Genomic DNA, 14,269 nt, shown 5'->3' on the forward strand with positions numbered 1-14,269 from the left:
TGGTTCTCGGCAATAACAGTTTTATATATCCATAAATTCATAATTATATATCCACAAATTCATAACTATATATCCACAGTGAATGAATGAACTAAATATCCACAATGATTGAACTAAATATCCACAATGAATGAACTAAATATCCATAAATTCATAACTATATATCCAGAAATTCATAACTATATATCACAAATTCATAACTATATATCCACAATGAATGAATGAAGTAAATATCTACAATGAATGAACTAAATATCCACAATGAATGAACTAAATATCCAGAAATTCATAACTATATATTCAGAAATTCATAACTATATATCCACAATAATGCTATTGCCAAGAATCGAACCTGAACTTTTTTTTTTTTTTAAAGTGGGACACATGTTTTTAGTCAAAACGACGTCGTATGCACCATGCGCATGGTGCATTCGGTTGCACAGCATAACTATTGCGATGGAAATAATTGGGCGCGGGATGGATAAATAACGTAAATTACGAGTGGCATAATCAGATTTCAGTTCACACTCTTCTCTCAAATAGTACCTACTATATCAGTAAATTATAAATTATTCTGTAAATTCGAATTCACCTCGAATTCAAATGTTCACAAGTTATTTTTTAAAAATTCACAATTTGGATATTACGAACACATAATGTTAACATATGTAATTGATTACCTTGTTTTGTATTTACAAGTTCATTTTAAATATTGCAATCAACTTTTATTAATTTACTTTGTTTTTTTTTTTTTTTGAGCTTTTTTTTTTTAGAACATTCTTTTTGAGCTTTTAACTAAGCTAAAAGAGGATAAGCAAATAAGCAATGTCAGTTTGTAATTTTATGTTGGGGTCTTTGGAGTAGGACTGACAAGGTTTGGAAGGGGGTATCTTTTGCTATTGACTCAATGGTGCGTATTGCTCTTTCCTTTTGGGCAAACTGGAAAATGGTGAATGCAGGGGAGAAGGAGCATACTGGAATGCATGCCCACTTGTCACAATGGACATTACCTGCCGCTGGTAGAGTAAAATTGAATAATGATGCCGCTTTTAATGTGGAGAATAATGTTATGGGCCTTGGTTGGATCTTGCGTAATGATGGCGGTCGATTTTTGGCAGCCAAAAGTTTACGAGTGTAAGGTCAATACAACGTCTTAGAGGTGGAGGCGGTTTGTGTCCGAGAAGCTCTCAGCTAGTTTAAAGATACAGGACTAGGAGACGTTGATATTGAAACAGATTTCTAATTACTTTATTTTGCTTTACGTTCGACTTCCTTTTATTCTGCTTTTGGTTTATTAGTAGATTAGTAGATGATATTAAAGAAGTTGCCTCCATGTTACACGGGGTAGACTTTGGTTTTGTTAAACGATATGCGAATTGTGCTGCCCATACTGTCGCTCGGGAAGCCGCTTTAGTGTCAAGTTGCGGGGAGTGGTTTGATAGCCCTCTTTATTATCTTGCTGATGTTATTGTTTCCAATTTAATGAATTAAGTTCTTTCTTTCAAAAAAATTTAGGATTTGATGACCCTATCTACGGTTGTTATTTATTTTGACTTAGAAATACAAGTTATATTATAGAAGTTTACAATTTCAATACTAAAAATACACAATTTATACGACGTTTAGAATCAAAGTCCACAAATACCAAACACTGAAATTGATAATTCTGTAATTTTATTCCTACAAATCAAATATTAAAATTTAAAATTTTCACTTTATTTTCACATACTCCGTAATTTTTATCCAATGAAATTCCCCTTGCAACCAAACTCCCCTTATCCAATGGAGAGTTAATTCCAGCAATGGTCCTCCAACTATTGTGATTTTTTAAAATTAGTCCTCGTCTTTTAATTTGGACAAAATAAACCCTTGACTATCAGATTTGTTCCACTATTAGTCCTTCCGTTAAGAGTCAGTTAGATAGGCATTATAAAAAGGGTACAAGTGTAATTTCATCTCCCCCTATCTCTCTAAAGTTACATCTGGAGGAGCTGGCCGGAGAAATAATGAATGAGCACCGCGTCATCCCCAAACGCCGCCTTCATGTTGAAGTGCGCCGCCGCGACCTCGAATGCCAAATCAGTTTATAAACTCCGTCGATTTTGCAGGACCTGCCACTGTGCCGGTGATTCGCAGAATCATTAGGAGATGATTTCCCGGAAGAAGACGATGACGAAGAAGGTGAGGGGCCGGCTATGAGAGGAGAAGTGGGGTTTTGTTGTTGCTGAAAAGTTTGCGGCGGCGGTGTCGATTAGGTGGAGGTTTAGACGTGGTGGAGTTTGTGCTTGGTTCTTGATTTTCTGATCTGGAACCAATAGAAGACTTTGGCGTCGCCGATTTGACCGTCCATTCCAGAATTGAAGATAACTTCAAGAATGCGTATTTAATCTGGCTTCGGATTCCATCTCGCCTTTGGCTCTGGAGCGCTCATCTCTTCACTCCCACCAGTTGAAGGGGCTGTTAACGGTGGTTTGAGGGAAGAGCTGAGAATGTCACGGTGGCAGTGCCATGGGTGGAGAGTGTTGCTAGGCCAGTGTCTCTTTGATGAAGACATTGATGAATGATGAATGCATTCAATGGAAGCCCCAAAACCCACCTTTTATTTTAATTTGCTGCTCTCTCCCTCTCTTGTTTTTGACAATTCATAATGTTCTTTCTTTGTTGGTGATGAAATTAGGGGGTGTGACATCCATGGACACATTCTTGGAAAGGTTCTTTTCGAAAGTTTATAGAAAGAATAACGAGTTGCCAACTTGCCATTACCTGGGTTCCATGTCATTAAACTTGCAGGTATTCCCCTTGAACCAACACCGCCATGTCTAAGAATACCTGCAAAGCTTATTTTATCATTTCATTTATAGATTATGTATGATCTGCTCTCTACATGTTTTAGCTTCTTTCAAACAATAATTAATAAATCACATATACCTGATTATTCATTGCAAATAATCCGTGAGCTTAAAGTATGACCATAATCAATAATGAGAAGCTTTATCAATAGGCTAAAAGCTCCAAAGACCAAATTGATCATTCTAAAAGCTCTAAAGACCAAAGTTATCAATAGGCACCAACTTCCTCTCTGTGCATTTTAGACATGAAAATGATACCTGTTACTGCATCATGGCGTTCTTGAATTTTTGCAAGGGTGTCCATTACCTCATAAAGATGTGAATCAGTACTACAAGTTTAACAGTAAAACTTTTACTATGTTCACCTCGTCCCTCTACTTGGCGGCTCTGCTTTCTTCCATGGTTGCCTCTTGGGTCACCAGAAAACTAGGTCGGAGACTGTCTATGTTGTTCGGAGGTGTTCTCTTCTACGCCGGAGCTCTGTTCAACGGCTTTGCTCAGAATGTCGGGATGTTGATCATCGACTGTATTTTGCTGAGTTTGGGTTTGGTCATATGCCTGAAATAGATCCACATACTCACCAGCATCAGGAAGAAGAAAGCAATCACAGATCACAGAAAATGACCCTTTTAACCCTAAATTTAACGCTGGTCTAACTAACCGTTAACGGAAGGACCAATAGTGGAACAAATTTGATAGTCAAGGGTCTAATTTGTCCAAATTAAAAGACGAGGACCAATTTTGGAAAATCACAATAGTCGGAGGACCATTGCTGGAATTAACTCTTTTATTTATTAGTAAATGTGTAATTCCCTCTAATATGTTTTCTATTTTTTAGTTTTCTGCTTTTCTTAAACCCAAATTAAGCTCTAAACCCTTCCCCCTTCTCCTCTCAAGAAAATCAGTGAACTCCAAGCTATGTTGATTGGACACAGCAACAAGACCAGAAAGTTTCTCCTCAAAATTCTCTGGTTCTCTTCTCAAAATTCAATATTTTCTCACTCCATAGCTTGTTCATATATCCAGAGGCAGAGCTATGTGAATGTGTACATGAAATGGAAGCAAGATTTCTACTTCGATTCAATTGAGTCCGTTCACAAATCCATTGAATTGCAGCCCATAATCGCCCTCAAGAACTACATAGTTTCTGCTTCACCTGAAGAGTATTCCATCCCCATTTCTGATGTTTCCAAGAAGGGCTTACGTTTTGGGGTGCGCATTAAGGTTGCCAGGTTCTTGAGGCAATACCCTTCTGTTTTCGAGGAGTTTACTGGCCCCAAGCACAATCTTCCCTGGTTCAGGCTGACCCAGAGAGCCATTGAGCTTGATAAGGAGGAGAGAGAGGTTTACAGAGCGTTTAAGGATGACCTTCTGTTAAGGTTGAAGAAGTTGGTTTTGATGAGTTGTGTTAGTTTTGGTGATAAAAAGGTCCTGCCTTTGAAGATCATCCAGGGTATGCAGTGGTATTTGGGATTTCCTGACGATTTCTTGACAGACCGTGAAAGTAATCTTCCCAAATCTTTTGAAATTGTGGAAATGGGGGATGGTCTGAAAGGACTGGCTCTTAACAATGAAGGGAATGAAAAGGTGCTGTCTGTGATGCAGAGGAATGCAATGAAAAGAGGAGTGTATGATGGTGGGGAGAATGAAACCATTGCATTTCCCACATTTCCATCAAAGGGGTTGAGGTTGAGGAGAAAGATTATAGATTGGTATGATGATTTTCAGAAGCTTCCTTATGTTTCACCTTATGAAAACTATTCAGCTATAAGGCCTGATAGCGAAACGGCAGAGAAACGGGTGCTGGGCTTGCTTCATGAGTTGCTTAGCTTGTTTGTGGAGCATGCTGCTGAAAGGAAAAAGCTTTTGTGTCTCAGGAAGTACTTGGGGTTGCCACAAAAGGTGCACAAGGCATTTGAGAGGCACCCTCACATTTTCTATCTATCTTTGAAGAACAAGACCTGCACTGCAATATTAAAGGAGGCTTATTGTGAACAAGGTGCAATTGAAGTACATCCTCTAGCAAAGGTGAGGAAGAAGTACATCAATTTGGTGAAGGAATCGGCTTTTATTTTGAAAAGTAGAAGGTTCAACAATAGGCCACGAGATCAGGGAAATATGAATGTAAAGGACTTAGATTGTACAGAAGATGAGAATGAGAAGACTGGAATTGAAGCTGCTTAAGTAATGATTTTCAAGATGAAAGTTGTGTGCTTCTAGAAGTGGCTAAATGAAACTTGAGCCAAAGTGACCTAGCAGAACTTGAAGGCTATACAGATACATTGAATGTAAGATTCTCTTATTCTGAATAGATTTGACTTGTAGGAGGAAGTTTGTTGGACATATGCTTCACATCTGTACCCACCCTTTCTGCTCTCAATCAACCTTCTTGCCTAAAATTTCCCAGCTGTATTTTTGGATTCATGTTTTCAGCATGTGAGCTAGAGAAAGCTAGATTTGCATTAATAACAATTCCATTTTAAGCTGCTGGACCGATCAGTTGTCTTTCATCCAGTTGGTTTGCTCTTGACTTGATGCTTTAATCGTTATATTTGCATTGTGCTAATGGAAACTGCTATTGGTTTTAATGTGTTTTAGTAGCAAGTTAAGTTGTGTGTTGGAAGATAAATTTTAATTGTTCTCTGCATTATTCAATGATCTGTATGTAAAGTTAACAAAGGTTTATGCATGTACTTGTTTCCTAAATGTGATTTTTGGTCCCTTGTTGACATAGTATCTACCATGTCTTCAGCCATATGTTGACAAGTTGAGCCTCACAACTATGAACTTATACAACCTGACTCTTTCTGCAGATAATGCTAACCTAGCTTCAGGTGCTTTATCACTACAGCTAGATCACTTATTGGATGATGCAATTAAGAAACTTGGGTTGAAGATAGCAGAGGGAGGATCCTATCTATTCAATTCAAGTCGCTTCTCGCTAACAATGCACAAATAGTGTTTGGCTCTGATTGGCCAGTATGAATCATCTCATACCTACAAACTGATATTTTCATAATTCCATTGTAGTTTATCAAGTTTCTGCTCGAGGGTTGCCAGGCCTTTCTCTTTATCTTGTTTTAGGTAGCAGATATTAATCCATTGAGAAGCATAGCGACAGCAATGAAAAGAATGCCTGCCAGTCAACAAAAGGACGTTGGATTCCATCAGAACGCATGAGTCTAAACGAGGCACTAGATGTGTAAGACAAACAGGGGTTTTTTCAAGCCATTCCTTTATGTTTTTGCCTCTGGGAAAGAAATTAAGGAATCCATTATCTCTTTTAATGTTGTCTTATAAAGTAGGAAGTTTTCTAGATTATAACAAGAATAGAAATTGTTTGGACCTTCTCTTGACTGCAATTTTTTTTTTCTTTCTAAATATAGCAAAGTACTACACATAATAGTGTAATTGCTAGTAAAAAAATGGAGCATTATATTCTGAATCTTTATGTTGTTTCTATAGTGTTATTGTCACCTGCCAGTGGTCACTGGGGGATGTTTGATAAATGGTTGTTAGCTAATAGAGTTAGTGTGTTTGACTAGTTGATAGCATTGGCTGATTGTAGAAAAGTGTTTGGTAAATTAGTTGTTAGCTGATTACACACAAAATACTTTCTCAAAAAGCTGATCGAAAAAAGCTACTTTGAGAAGCTTTTTGAATTTTAACATTTTGGAACAATAAGTTGTTACAAAAAGTTAATTAATCAAACACTCATATTGATTGTTTAATCAAGTCAAACAGCTAATAGTGGTCAAATAAGTCAAAATTAGTTGATAGGCTAACTATTTTACCAAACAGGACCTTGGATTTAACTGATGTCAAGTATACAATCTCGGCTGCTCGCGCATGCTTCCTTGACAAATTAAAGATGTTGGATCACTCACTCTCTCCTGGGAAGCTGGCAGATTTTGTGGTTTTGTCTACTGATTCATGGGATTCTTTTGCAAGTGATGGATTTGCCTCGGTTCAAGCAACAAATCACAAAAAGACCAAGGCTGATTACGAGATGGAACTTGAGAGAGAATGAAATACATTGTAATGTGTATACTTCTTTCCTGTAGTATATTTCAATGCTTAAACTAGAAATTGTGACACCCTCCTAAACACCATACACTGGAAACTTGGAGGTTTTGCCTTTTAAACTTCAAGAAACATGTACGACAGGCCTGAAAATTGCATAACAGTTTGTTCATATTTGTTATTAGGCAAAAGATTCTGATGATTTCTCAAATTGACAGTCATTTACTTGAGATAAAACACAAGCATAACCGTGTTCTCTCTTTAAATGGGACACATGACAATTGACAGAAATTGTGAGTTAAACAAGAATTGAAAGACCCTTCTTTTCTGGGGTTGGAATGACCGTCTTGTTACCAGGGAAAGCAGTTCGTGAGATGTCAACCAGGGCTTTGAAGCTATATGGTTCGTGCATTGAGAGCTCAGACAAAACTTTTCTGTTTAGCTGGATATTTTCCTTCATCAGTCCATGCATGAAATTACCATAATTTACCTGAAGTTGACAACAAAAGAAGAGATGAGGACAGTAAATCTTTCTTGTTCCAAATAATAGATAGTCTGAATCATAAATATGAACCAAATCCAGCTACTTTGACTGGTTTGCACCCACAACCCTATATCTATACTAATCACCAGTAGAGAGCATGAAAAGTTTCATCAAGTCACTAGATAAAAGAAACAAATGTGAAGAACATTTTCTTGACCACTTTACAGTTTAAATCCCATCATGAAAGAAAGCAGCTTTAACCATCCATTTCTTCCACCAAACCAAATTTTAATCTTCTTAGTCCAGTTTACGCAGAGGATAGCACCCTGCTTCTGTCATGTCCTCTCGTTTTCTTCATCATCCTATTTCCTACCTCCTAAATACCTATACAAAATTTTGGTATCTCCAACTTTCAAGTGTTTACACCCACCCTATTGGACAAGAATGGTTTTTTCCAACATGACTGCTTTTTAGGAAACACAAATCCTCAAATCTGTAATTTGACTAATTTCATTATATCAATAATCAATATAACAAAATGAAACTGATTCACTCTGTTGTTTGAGCACCTATCTTTTGTATTGAATGTTGTAGGTATACACTTCCAATTTTCCTCAAATATACACACATGACACATTGCAGAACCAAGTTCACAGTGCATATATATCCAGAGCGCATAAACCAACCAAAACACACCACAAATCCTCAAAATTTCCGAAAAAGAAAATATCAGCTCGAAGTTCGATGGGGCAATTAATCAAATACAAAGCAGTCACTCAAAATAGAAGCACAATTTCCAGATACATATATAGAAAGGGGTGGCGAAAGAAGGGTGATAAGAGAAGAGAAGAGAAGAGAAGCGTACTCCGTGTTGGCGAGTGCCGGCGTTGATGCGCTGGATCCAAAGCGAGCGCATGTCGCGCTTCTTGTTGCGGCGGTCTCTGTAGGAGTACTGCAGTGCTTTCTCCACCCTCTCCCTTGCTATTCTTATACAGTTTTTCGCCCTCCCTCTGAACCCCTTTGCTAGCTTCAAAACCTCCTTCTTGTTCATTATTCCCTATCTCTCTCTTTCTCTCTATCTCTGTCTGTCTTGCTCAAGTAGCATAGGCTGCAGATTCTTTCTTGCTCTTTGCCCTATTACCAACCTTTTCTTTGAGGTTATAAATAGAGTAAATTTTAATTTTGGTCAGTTGACTATACTTTTTAAAAAAATTAAATTTTAGTCAGGTCAAATTATCAGTTAGGAAGATATTTTAATCATTTTTTTTTTTCTCCTTTGACAAGCTACCGTGTTTTTGATCAAAGACTCTGTTCGGGTGAAATTTTCCGATCAAATCTTAGTTCCTTTTTTGACTAGGTGAAGTTTTTCGGCCAAATGAAGAGAGGTGCAAATATATAGAGATACTGCATGGAGCAACTCCAACCAAATTATCAAACTGTTTAATAACCACAAGATTACAAGTTTGAATACTAGTAAGAACAGTCTATTGGTTTTCTTGATTTAATCAGGTCAACTGGTTTGGTTTTCTTGATTTAATCAGGTCAACTGGTTTGATTTTCTTGATTTAAGCAGGTCAACCGGTTTGTAATCTATCCAATGCATAATCTTGAATAGTGGCTGCGAATTTTTCTCGTCCCAAAAGAAAAACAAAGTATAGAAATACATAAATCCTGTATGTAGTAAGGCACAAACTATTTGCATGAACAAAAGGCATGCAAACATCAGTGAAGATGGTAAGGAGCATAGCACAAAGCACAATCAAAATAAGGAAAACAAAGGGGATTCATCAGTCAGCATTATTGACAAGGAATCAATCCATAACAAGGATATATATGTTAGAGATAACATTGTCATGTTAACATTCATATCATAGGTTGCAGCATATAATGTTCTTGCAAGTTCAACCATCAACCTTGGTCGCTGCTGCTGATGCATAGCTCACACTACTGTCTCTCATGTTTTTGCACTGACTCGATTGCTCATAACGAACGAATTTAATCTTTATCTTTGTCGAACAGTTCTTTGACATCTGGGAAAATTCAAATGTTAGTTATTCATCACCAAATTGTGAAATACAAAAATGAAAATAAATAAATAATAAATACATAAAGTTGAGATATTTACATGGAGGAAAACACTAATTGGATGGCGTCCGCAAATGGTGTTGTCAGTCTCCAACAAATACTGTTTAAATGCATCCGGATCACCCGTTTCTATTATGTCCATACCCATTTTATCCAGCGCCTCGATTGATTTGTAAATTTCTCCGTGTGTTTTGTCATAATATGTGTAACGGAACCTGGCAGACAAACCAAAAACCCAATTATCTAAAATACAAATACACAACCAATGTATCTTTTATTTAAATTCTTAGAAACTTGGTTGGATGTGTTGAGCATATAACCATTAATGTGCAATCCAACTATCAGCTTAGGCTTTTAGTTGAGATGGAGCACATGCTTCAATTTGGTCTCAGAGCCAGACCAATGGTCAGGGTGTGTTGAGCATATAACCATTAATGTGCAATCCAACTATCAGCTTAGGCTTTTAGTTGAGATGGAGCACATGCTTCAATTGGATGCAATCAAGATATGTCATAAGACTATGAATACTTGATGCAATTAAAAAGTTCATGACAAAGAAACCAAATTCAGCAACAGCATGGCATAAGAAATCAAATATAGAAACATAGAAGTCTAATAAAACAATATCAAATGAGCGTACCGTGAACCCCAATGACAAAAATCTGAAGATACGGAAAAGAAATTTTTTGGATCATCGACATATTTTGCCAGCAATTGTCCATACATGGCTTCGTTTTCAGCACTAAGAGCGCCAACCAAAATAGGAACGACTTTCACCTCATACCTGCCAGACCAATTCACTAATTCAGTCTCCAAGAACATTACCTTTGAAGGTTCAGTGTCCAAAACGTACCCGCGAAAAACTTTAGCAAGATAAGGCAGGTGCATTTCCATGCTGTGCTCAGCCTCATCAACATGAAGGTCCATAGATTCAAACTTCCCAGTAGCTTTCAACTCCTCAATGACTGTTGAAACATGCTGTGTATCAGCCTTTTATAATAACTTTTGACGAAATGGTTTCTTTGACATGGACAATACAAAGTAGAGGATTGAATGGGGGTGGGGATGAGGGGCACTTGAATTTGATTTTCTCATAAAAACATGATTATGATGTTGATTCACAAATGTATTTAAACACGTGAAAAAATTTATTTGGAAATGTATGATAGTATGAATCAACCACATAGAAGGGAATTCCAAAATTAAATACCAAACGCTGAAGTCATGTTTTGCTAAGTCAACTCAAACAACTAGACAGATACAACCAATATACTCTATGATAACGTCATTCTTTGCAGCTATGATTAAAGATAGGGCAAATAAAATAAAATAAAATAAAAAGATAAGAAAGTGCATGCAGAAATCAATTCTTGAGTACCTTCCATATCAATAGGTAAGTCTCCTATTGGAGTCTTGTAAACTGTGGCTCTTGAAAGTGCACATTTTGGAGTGTAATAGTGGTGTGATGGGCCAAGAAGGAACACACGAGAACTACAAATACAAAGGGCATTCATGGTAAAAGAGAGGAATTCATAAAAGAAATACACTTTTTTTTTTCACTAATTCTTAGAGAATAATGCAGGCTGTTCACATAGAGTGCCTAACTACTTGATTTTGATGTAATTGTTATGATTGCACCGTAACTAATTCACTAATAGTTTTATCACCGATATAATAAAGAAACACGGAGACTAATACAAGGAAGAGAAGGTGTACATGTTTGCTGGGTCTATGTTTCCAAATGCAAATGCTGCTGCACGACCTGAATACGAATAGCCTGCATGACTAGTAGCCCGAGGCCACCATAACAATTACATCAACATCTCATAGTTAGCCAAACAACAAAAAAAGAGCGGGATTATGACTTACGGTGCAATCACACCCCGTACATCGGAAGACTTAGCCAAACCACATGCTCTCAACCACCCATCAAGCTCTTCTTCCAGCTTTTGGGCTGCAAATGGATGTTATGAAGCATTAGTGATAAAACGCGGTGCTACTATTCTTGAAGAGCTTGATACTTTGTTTGTGACTTCTATACAAATGCACGATGGATAGCCACTTCTCTAGTAAAGTGGAAAAGAACGCCCAAGCATTTGAAACAAACAAATACATAGAGAGCCCGGCCTCAAATGTTCATGTTTTCTAATCAAATTAAGTAGAATTCTTCAGCTCCCAACCAGCATTTCATCTGTTCTTGCGGGCAAAGGATGGTGCAAAATCAAGAAACTAACTAATAATAAATCCATATTGCTATTCTATTCTACCACATTTGTTTAAGTGTTAAACTACCTTAGCAACACACCCATTTTACCCAAACAGATCTTCTACAAATGTACAACCCATTTCCATAATTAAGGAAACAGGACAGCACAAATTTTAGTAATCCCATCCCTCACTTAACTGAACCTCATAACTTCCACTCTCAAATCAAAATCGTCAAACAATACACAAAAATTAGAAATCCAAGAATCTGAAAAAGAAGAAAACTTTACCAAAGATTAAAATGGAGAAGAAGAAAAGTATCCCAATGGAATAAGAAATTGAAAAAAAAAAATCTTTACAGAAGGAACCGGGCAAAATTCTTACTACTCAAAACCCCACAAAGTTCGCACCATAAGAAAATGAACAAGACAATCGATCAGTTGTATAAATTCAAGAAAGAAACAAATCTTTAAAGAAAAGGGTTCGATTAATTGAAAGAAATGATAAAAACCAAGAAATGGGACTTACGATTATCAGTGTACCATGAACCAGCATGCGATGCTCTCCTGATTTTCTCCATTATGGAAGACTGATGAATTGTGAAAGGATTTTTGTTTTGTTACTGATGATGTGTGATGCCCAATATATAAAAAGGAAGCGTGTGCCTCTTTCCTTTCTTCCTTGACTTGTGCACTTTACAGTTTACTCTACCAAGACCAATAACCCTCTGTTACATTTTATCTATGGTAAATATTCTGCTTAAATTAAATCCTTTTCTTCATTTTTTTAAAAATTTAATATGTTGTTTTTATTACATTTTTAATATATAAAGTTTATTTATTAATATTAAATTAAATTTTATAAAAATTAAAATATAAATAACTCGAATCAATCCCGTTGCATTTTAGCAACATAAACATACAAATTAGATGGAGACTATAAAGCAAAGCATATTGAAGAATACCACATCATGTTATATGTGAAGTTAAATACTATTTGAATTACATTTGTATACTAAATTATAGTTTGCACCAGTTTTCAAAAACAAAAAGAATAAGGGTCAAATAGGCCATTGAACTGCACACGATAATGCAATTAAGTCACTAAACTTAAAAAATCAACAATTAGGTCCCTAAACTAACTCATTTTAAATAATTCTTTCAATTTGTAGGTTTCCAACAAGTTAACAGGTCATTCTCTAAATTAATTATTTTTTAAAAATAAAGTTTTAAAATTAATTATTTAAAAAAAAATAGAATCCTGTCGGAGACAAAGAAACTTCTTCGTCTCCGGCCATGGAGAAGAAGAAACTCTTCGTATCCGGCCGTGGAGACGAAGAAATCGGCCGGAGATAAAGAAGGTTTTTTCGTCTGCGATCGGATTCTATTTTTTTTTTTTTAATTTTAATAATTAATTTTTTAACTTTATTTTTTAAAAAATAATTAATTTCGGAGAATGACCTGTTGGAAACCTTCAAATTGAAAGAATTGTTTGAAATTGATTAGTTTAGGGACTCAATTGTTAATTTTTTAAGTTCAGTGGCCTAATTGTATTATCGTGTACAGTTCGATGGTCTATTTGACTCTTATTCCAAAAAAATAAAATAAAAAATTATAGTTTCCACCATGGTTTAATACTTTAATTATGCCACCATCAATCCTCTAAAATTTAGAAAGGGGAAATAATATTAGTTTTTTTTATAGAGTCATGAGTCCTAGGACCTAGTGGGCTATAGTCGCTCAATCGACCAATAAAGGTGAGAACTTAATGGCATGGTGTTGGCCTGAGAACTGAGTATGTGAAGTAATAGGATAATTATTTACGGTTAATGAGGTTAGGAATGTGGGCTCATGTTATTATTATCCTGTCACTCACTTAGTTCTTTTTTATACTCGTATATATTATTTAATTCATTATCAACAACTATAGTGATTATGATAAATTATTTTTTACAAAAATATTATAAATAAAGAATAAACGTGTGTTAAAATTATTATATTATAAATTAAATGAAATTTATTTTTATTTATTTGTTAGAACTTTAAATAAAAATTATTAATAATATATTTAATGCAAATATCCATAAATAATTCAGATTGTAATGATGCTTTAGATTACATGACCCAAAAAAATGATATATTTTATAATGTTTTAGTTTTTGGATAAATTATATAAAATAAATTTTAGTTTTTTGTTGTAGCTCTCATCACTACTATCTTAACTATCTCGGCTAATGGTGTTTGTTTGAATAATAATGTTTTACTAGGTATCATCATTATCAACAGATTCGGAATCAATTGTGAAGGGAAAAGGGACAAGGGCAAAAGCACGAGCAAGTGATGCCAGTACAACTGGTGGAACAACTACAAGTAGTGGGGTTGAAAAGAGTAAACCGAAAGCTAAACGACCAAGGTCAGAGGTATGAGATCACTTCCATAAGTTCATTACAGATAGTGGTGATCACAAAGTTAGATGCCATTATTGTAAAAGAGAGCTTTTTGCAGACACTAAAATGAATGGGACCATTGAAAGCCCATTTGAAAAGTTTTTCTAAATTTCCACGTATTAGTTCTGATCTTGCACAAACTAAATTAATTTGCCAAGTAAGTGAATGGGAGAGTTC

At 35.8% G+C, this 14,269-nt stretch overlaps 3 protein-coding genes across 8 annotated transcripts; 1 reads left to right on the forward strand and 2 right to left on the reverse strand.

The window, feature by feature from the left end:
• Positions 1 to 1,994: 1,994 nt before the first annotated feature.
• LOC109149811 (protein ROOT PRIMORDIUM DEFECTIVE 1) lies at positions 1,995 to 7,083 on the forward strand. Of its 5 annotated transcripts, XR_002049010.1 has the most exons (5): positions 1,997 to 2,790; positions 3,747 to 5,137; positions 5,663 to 5,828; positions 5,934 to 6,051; positions 6,651 to 7,083. XR_002049010.1 is itself a non-coding variant. In XM_019297823.1 (2 exons), exons 1-2 carry the CDS (start codon positions 2,545 to 2,547, stop codon positions 5,031 to 5,033), a joined length of 1,533 nt encoding a protein of 510 aa, XP_019153368.1. In that variant the 5' UTR covers positions 1,997 to 2,544; the 3' UTR covers positions 5,034 to 5,363. The 5 variants fall into 5 exon arrangements, 1 of the variants encoding a protein (XP_019153368.1); XR_002049011.1 differs by lacking the exon at positions 3,747 to 5,137 and having other exon boundaries at positions 1,995 to 2,790; positions 5,663 to 6,051; positions 6,651 to 6,956; XR_002049013.1 differs by lacking the exons at positions 3,747 to 5,137; positions 6,651 to 7,083 and having other exon boundaries at positions 1,995 to 2,790; positions 5,934 to 6,311.
• On the reverse strand, positions 5,919 to 8,522 carry LOC109149840 (50S ribosomal protein L20-like). Of its 2 annotated transcripts, XM_019297861.1 has the most exons (4): positions 8,222 to 8,522; positions 7,227 to 7,362; positions 6,967 to 7,018; positions 5,919 to 5,997 (listed from the first exon to the last, which is right to left on the reverse strand). In XM_019297861.1, exons 1-3 carry the CDS (start codon positions 8,405 to 8,407, stop codon positions 6,990 to 6,992), a joined length of 351 nt encoding a protein of 116 aa, XP_019153406.1. In that variant the 5' UTR covers positions 8,408 to 8,522; the 3' UTR covers positions 5,919 to 5,997; positions 6,967 to 6,989. The 2 variants fall into 2 exon arrangements, with proteins under 2 accessions (XP_019153406.1, XP_019153397.1); XM_019297852.1 differs by lacking the exons at positions 5,919 to 5,997; positions 6,967 to 7,018 and having other exon boundaries at positions 7,029 to 7,362; positions 8,222 to 8,521.
• Positions 8,523 to 9,034: 512 nt separating this feature from the next.
• On the reverse strand, positions 9,035 to 12,336 carry LOC109149830 (protein MEMO1). The gene is made up of 8 exons (XM_019297842.1): positions 12,175 to 12,336; positions 11,311 to 11,395; positions 11,158 to 11,226; positions 10,820 to 10,932; positions 10,295 to 10,406; positions 10,082 to 10,225; positions 9,482 to 9,656; positions 9,035 to 9,386 (listed from the first exon to the last, which is right to left on the reverse strand). The coding sequence occupies exons 1-8, from the start codon at positions 12,224 to 12,226 to the stop codon at positions 9,258 to 9,260; spliced, it is 879 nt and encodes a 292-aa protein (XP_019153387.1). The 5' UTR covers positions 12,227 to 12,336; the 3' UTR covers positions 9,035 to 9,257.
• Between the last annotated feature and the right edge of the window lie 1,933 nt (positions 12,337 to 14,269).

Source organism: Ipomoea nil, unplaced genomic scaffold (genome assembly GCF_001879475.1).
Source record: "Ipomoea nil cultivar Tokyo-kokei standard unplaced genomic scaffold, Asagao_1.1 scaffold0268, whole genome shotgun sequence".
In the NCBI taxonomy this organism is placed as follows: Eukaryota; Viridiplantae; Streptophyta; class Magnoliopsida; order Solanales; family Convolvulaceae; genus Ipomoea; species Ipomoea nil.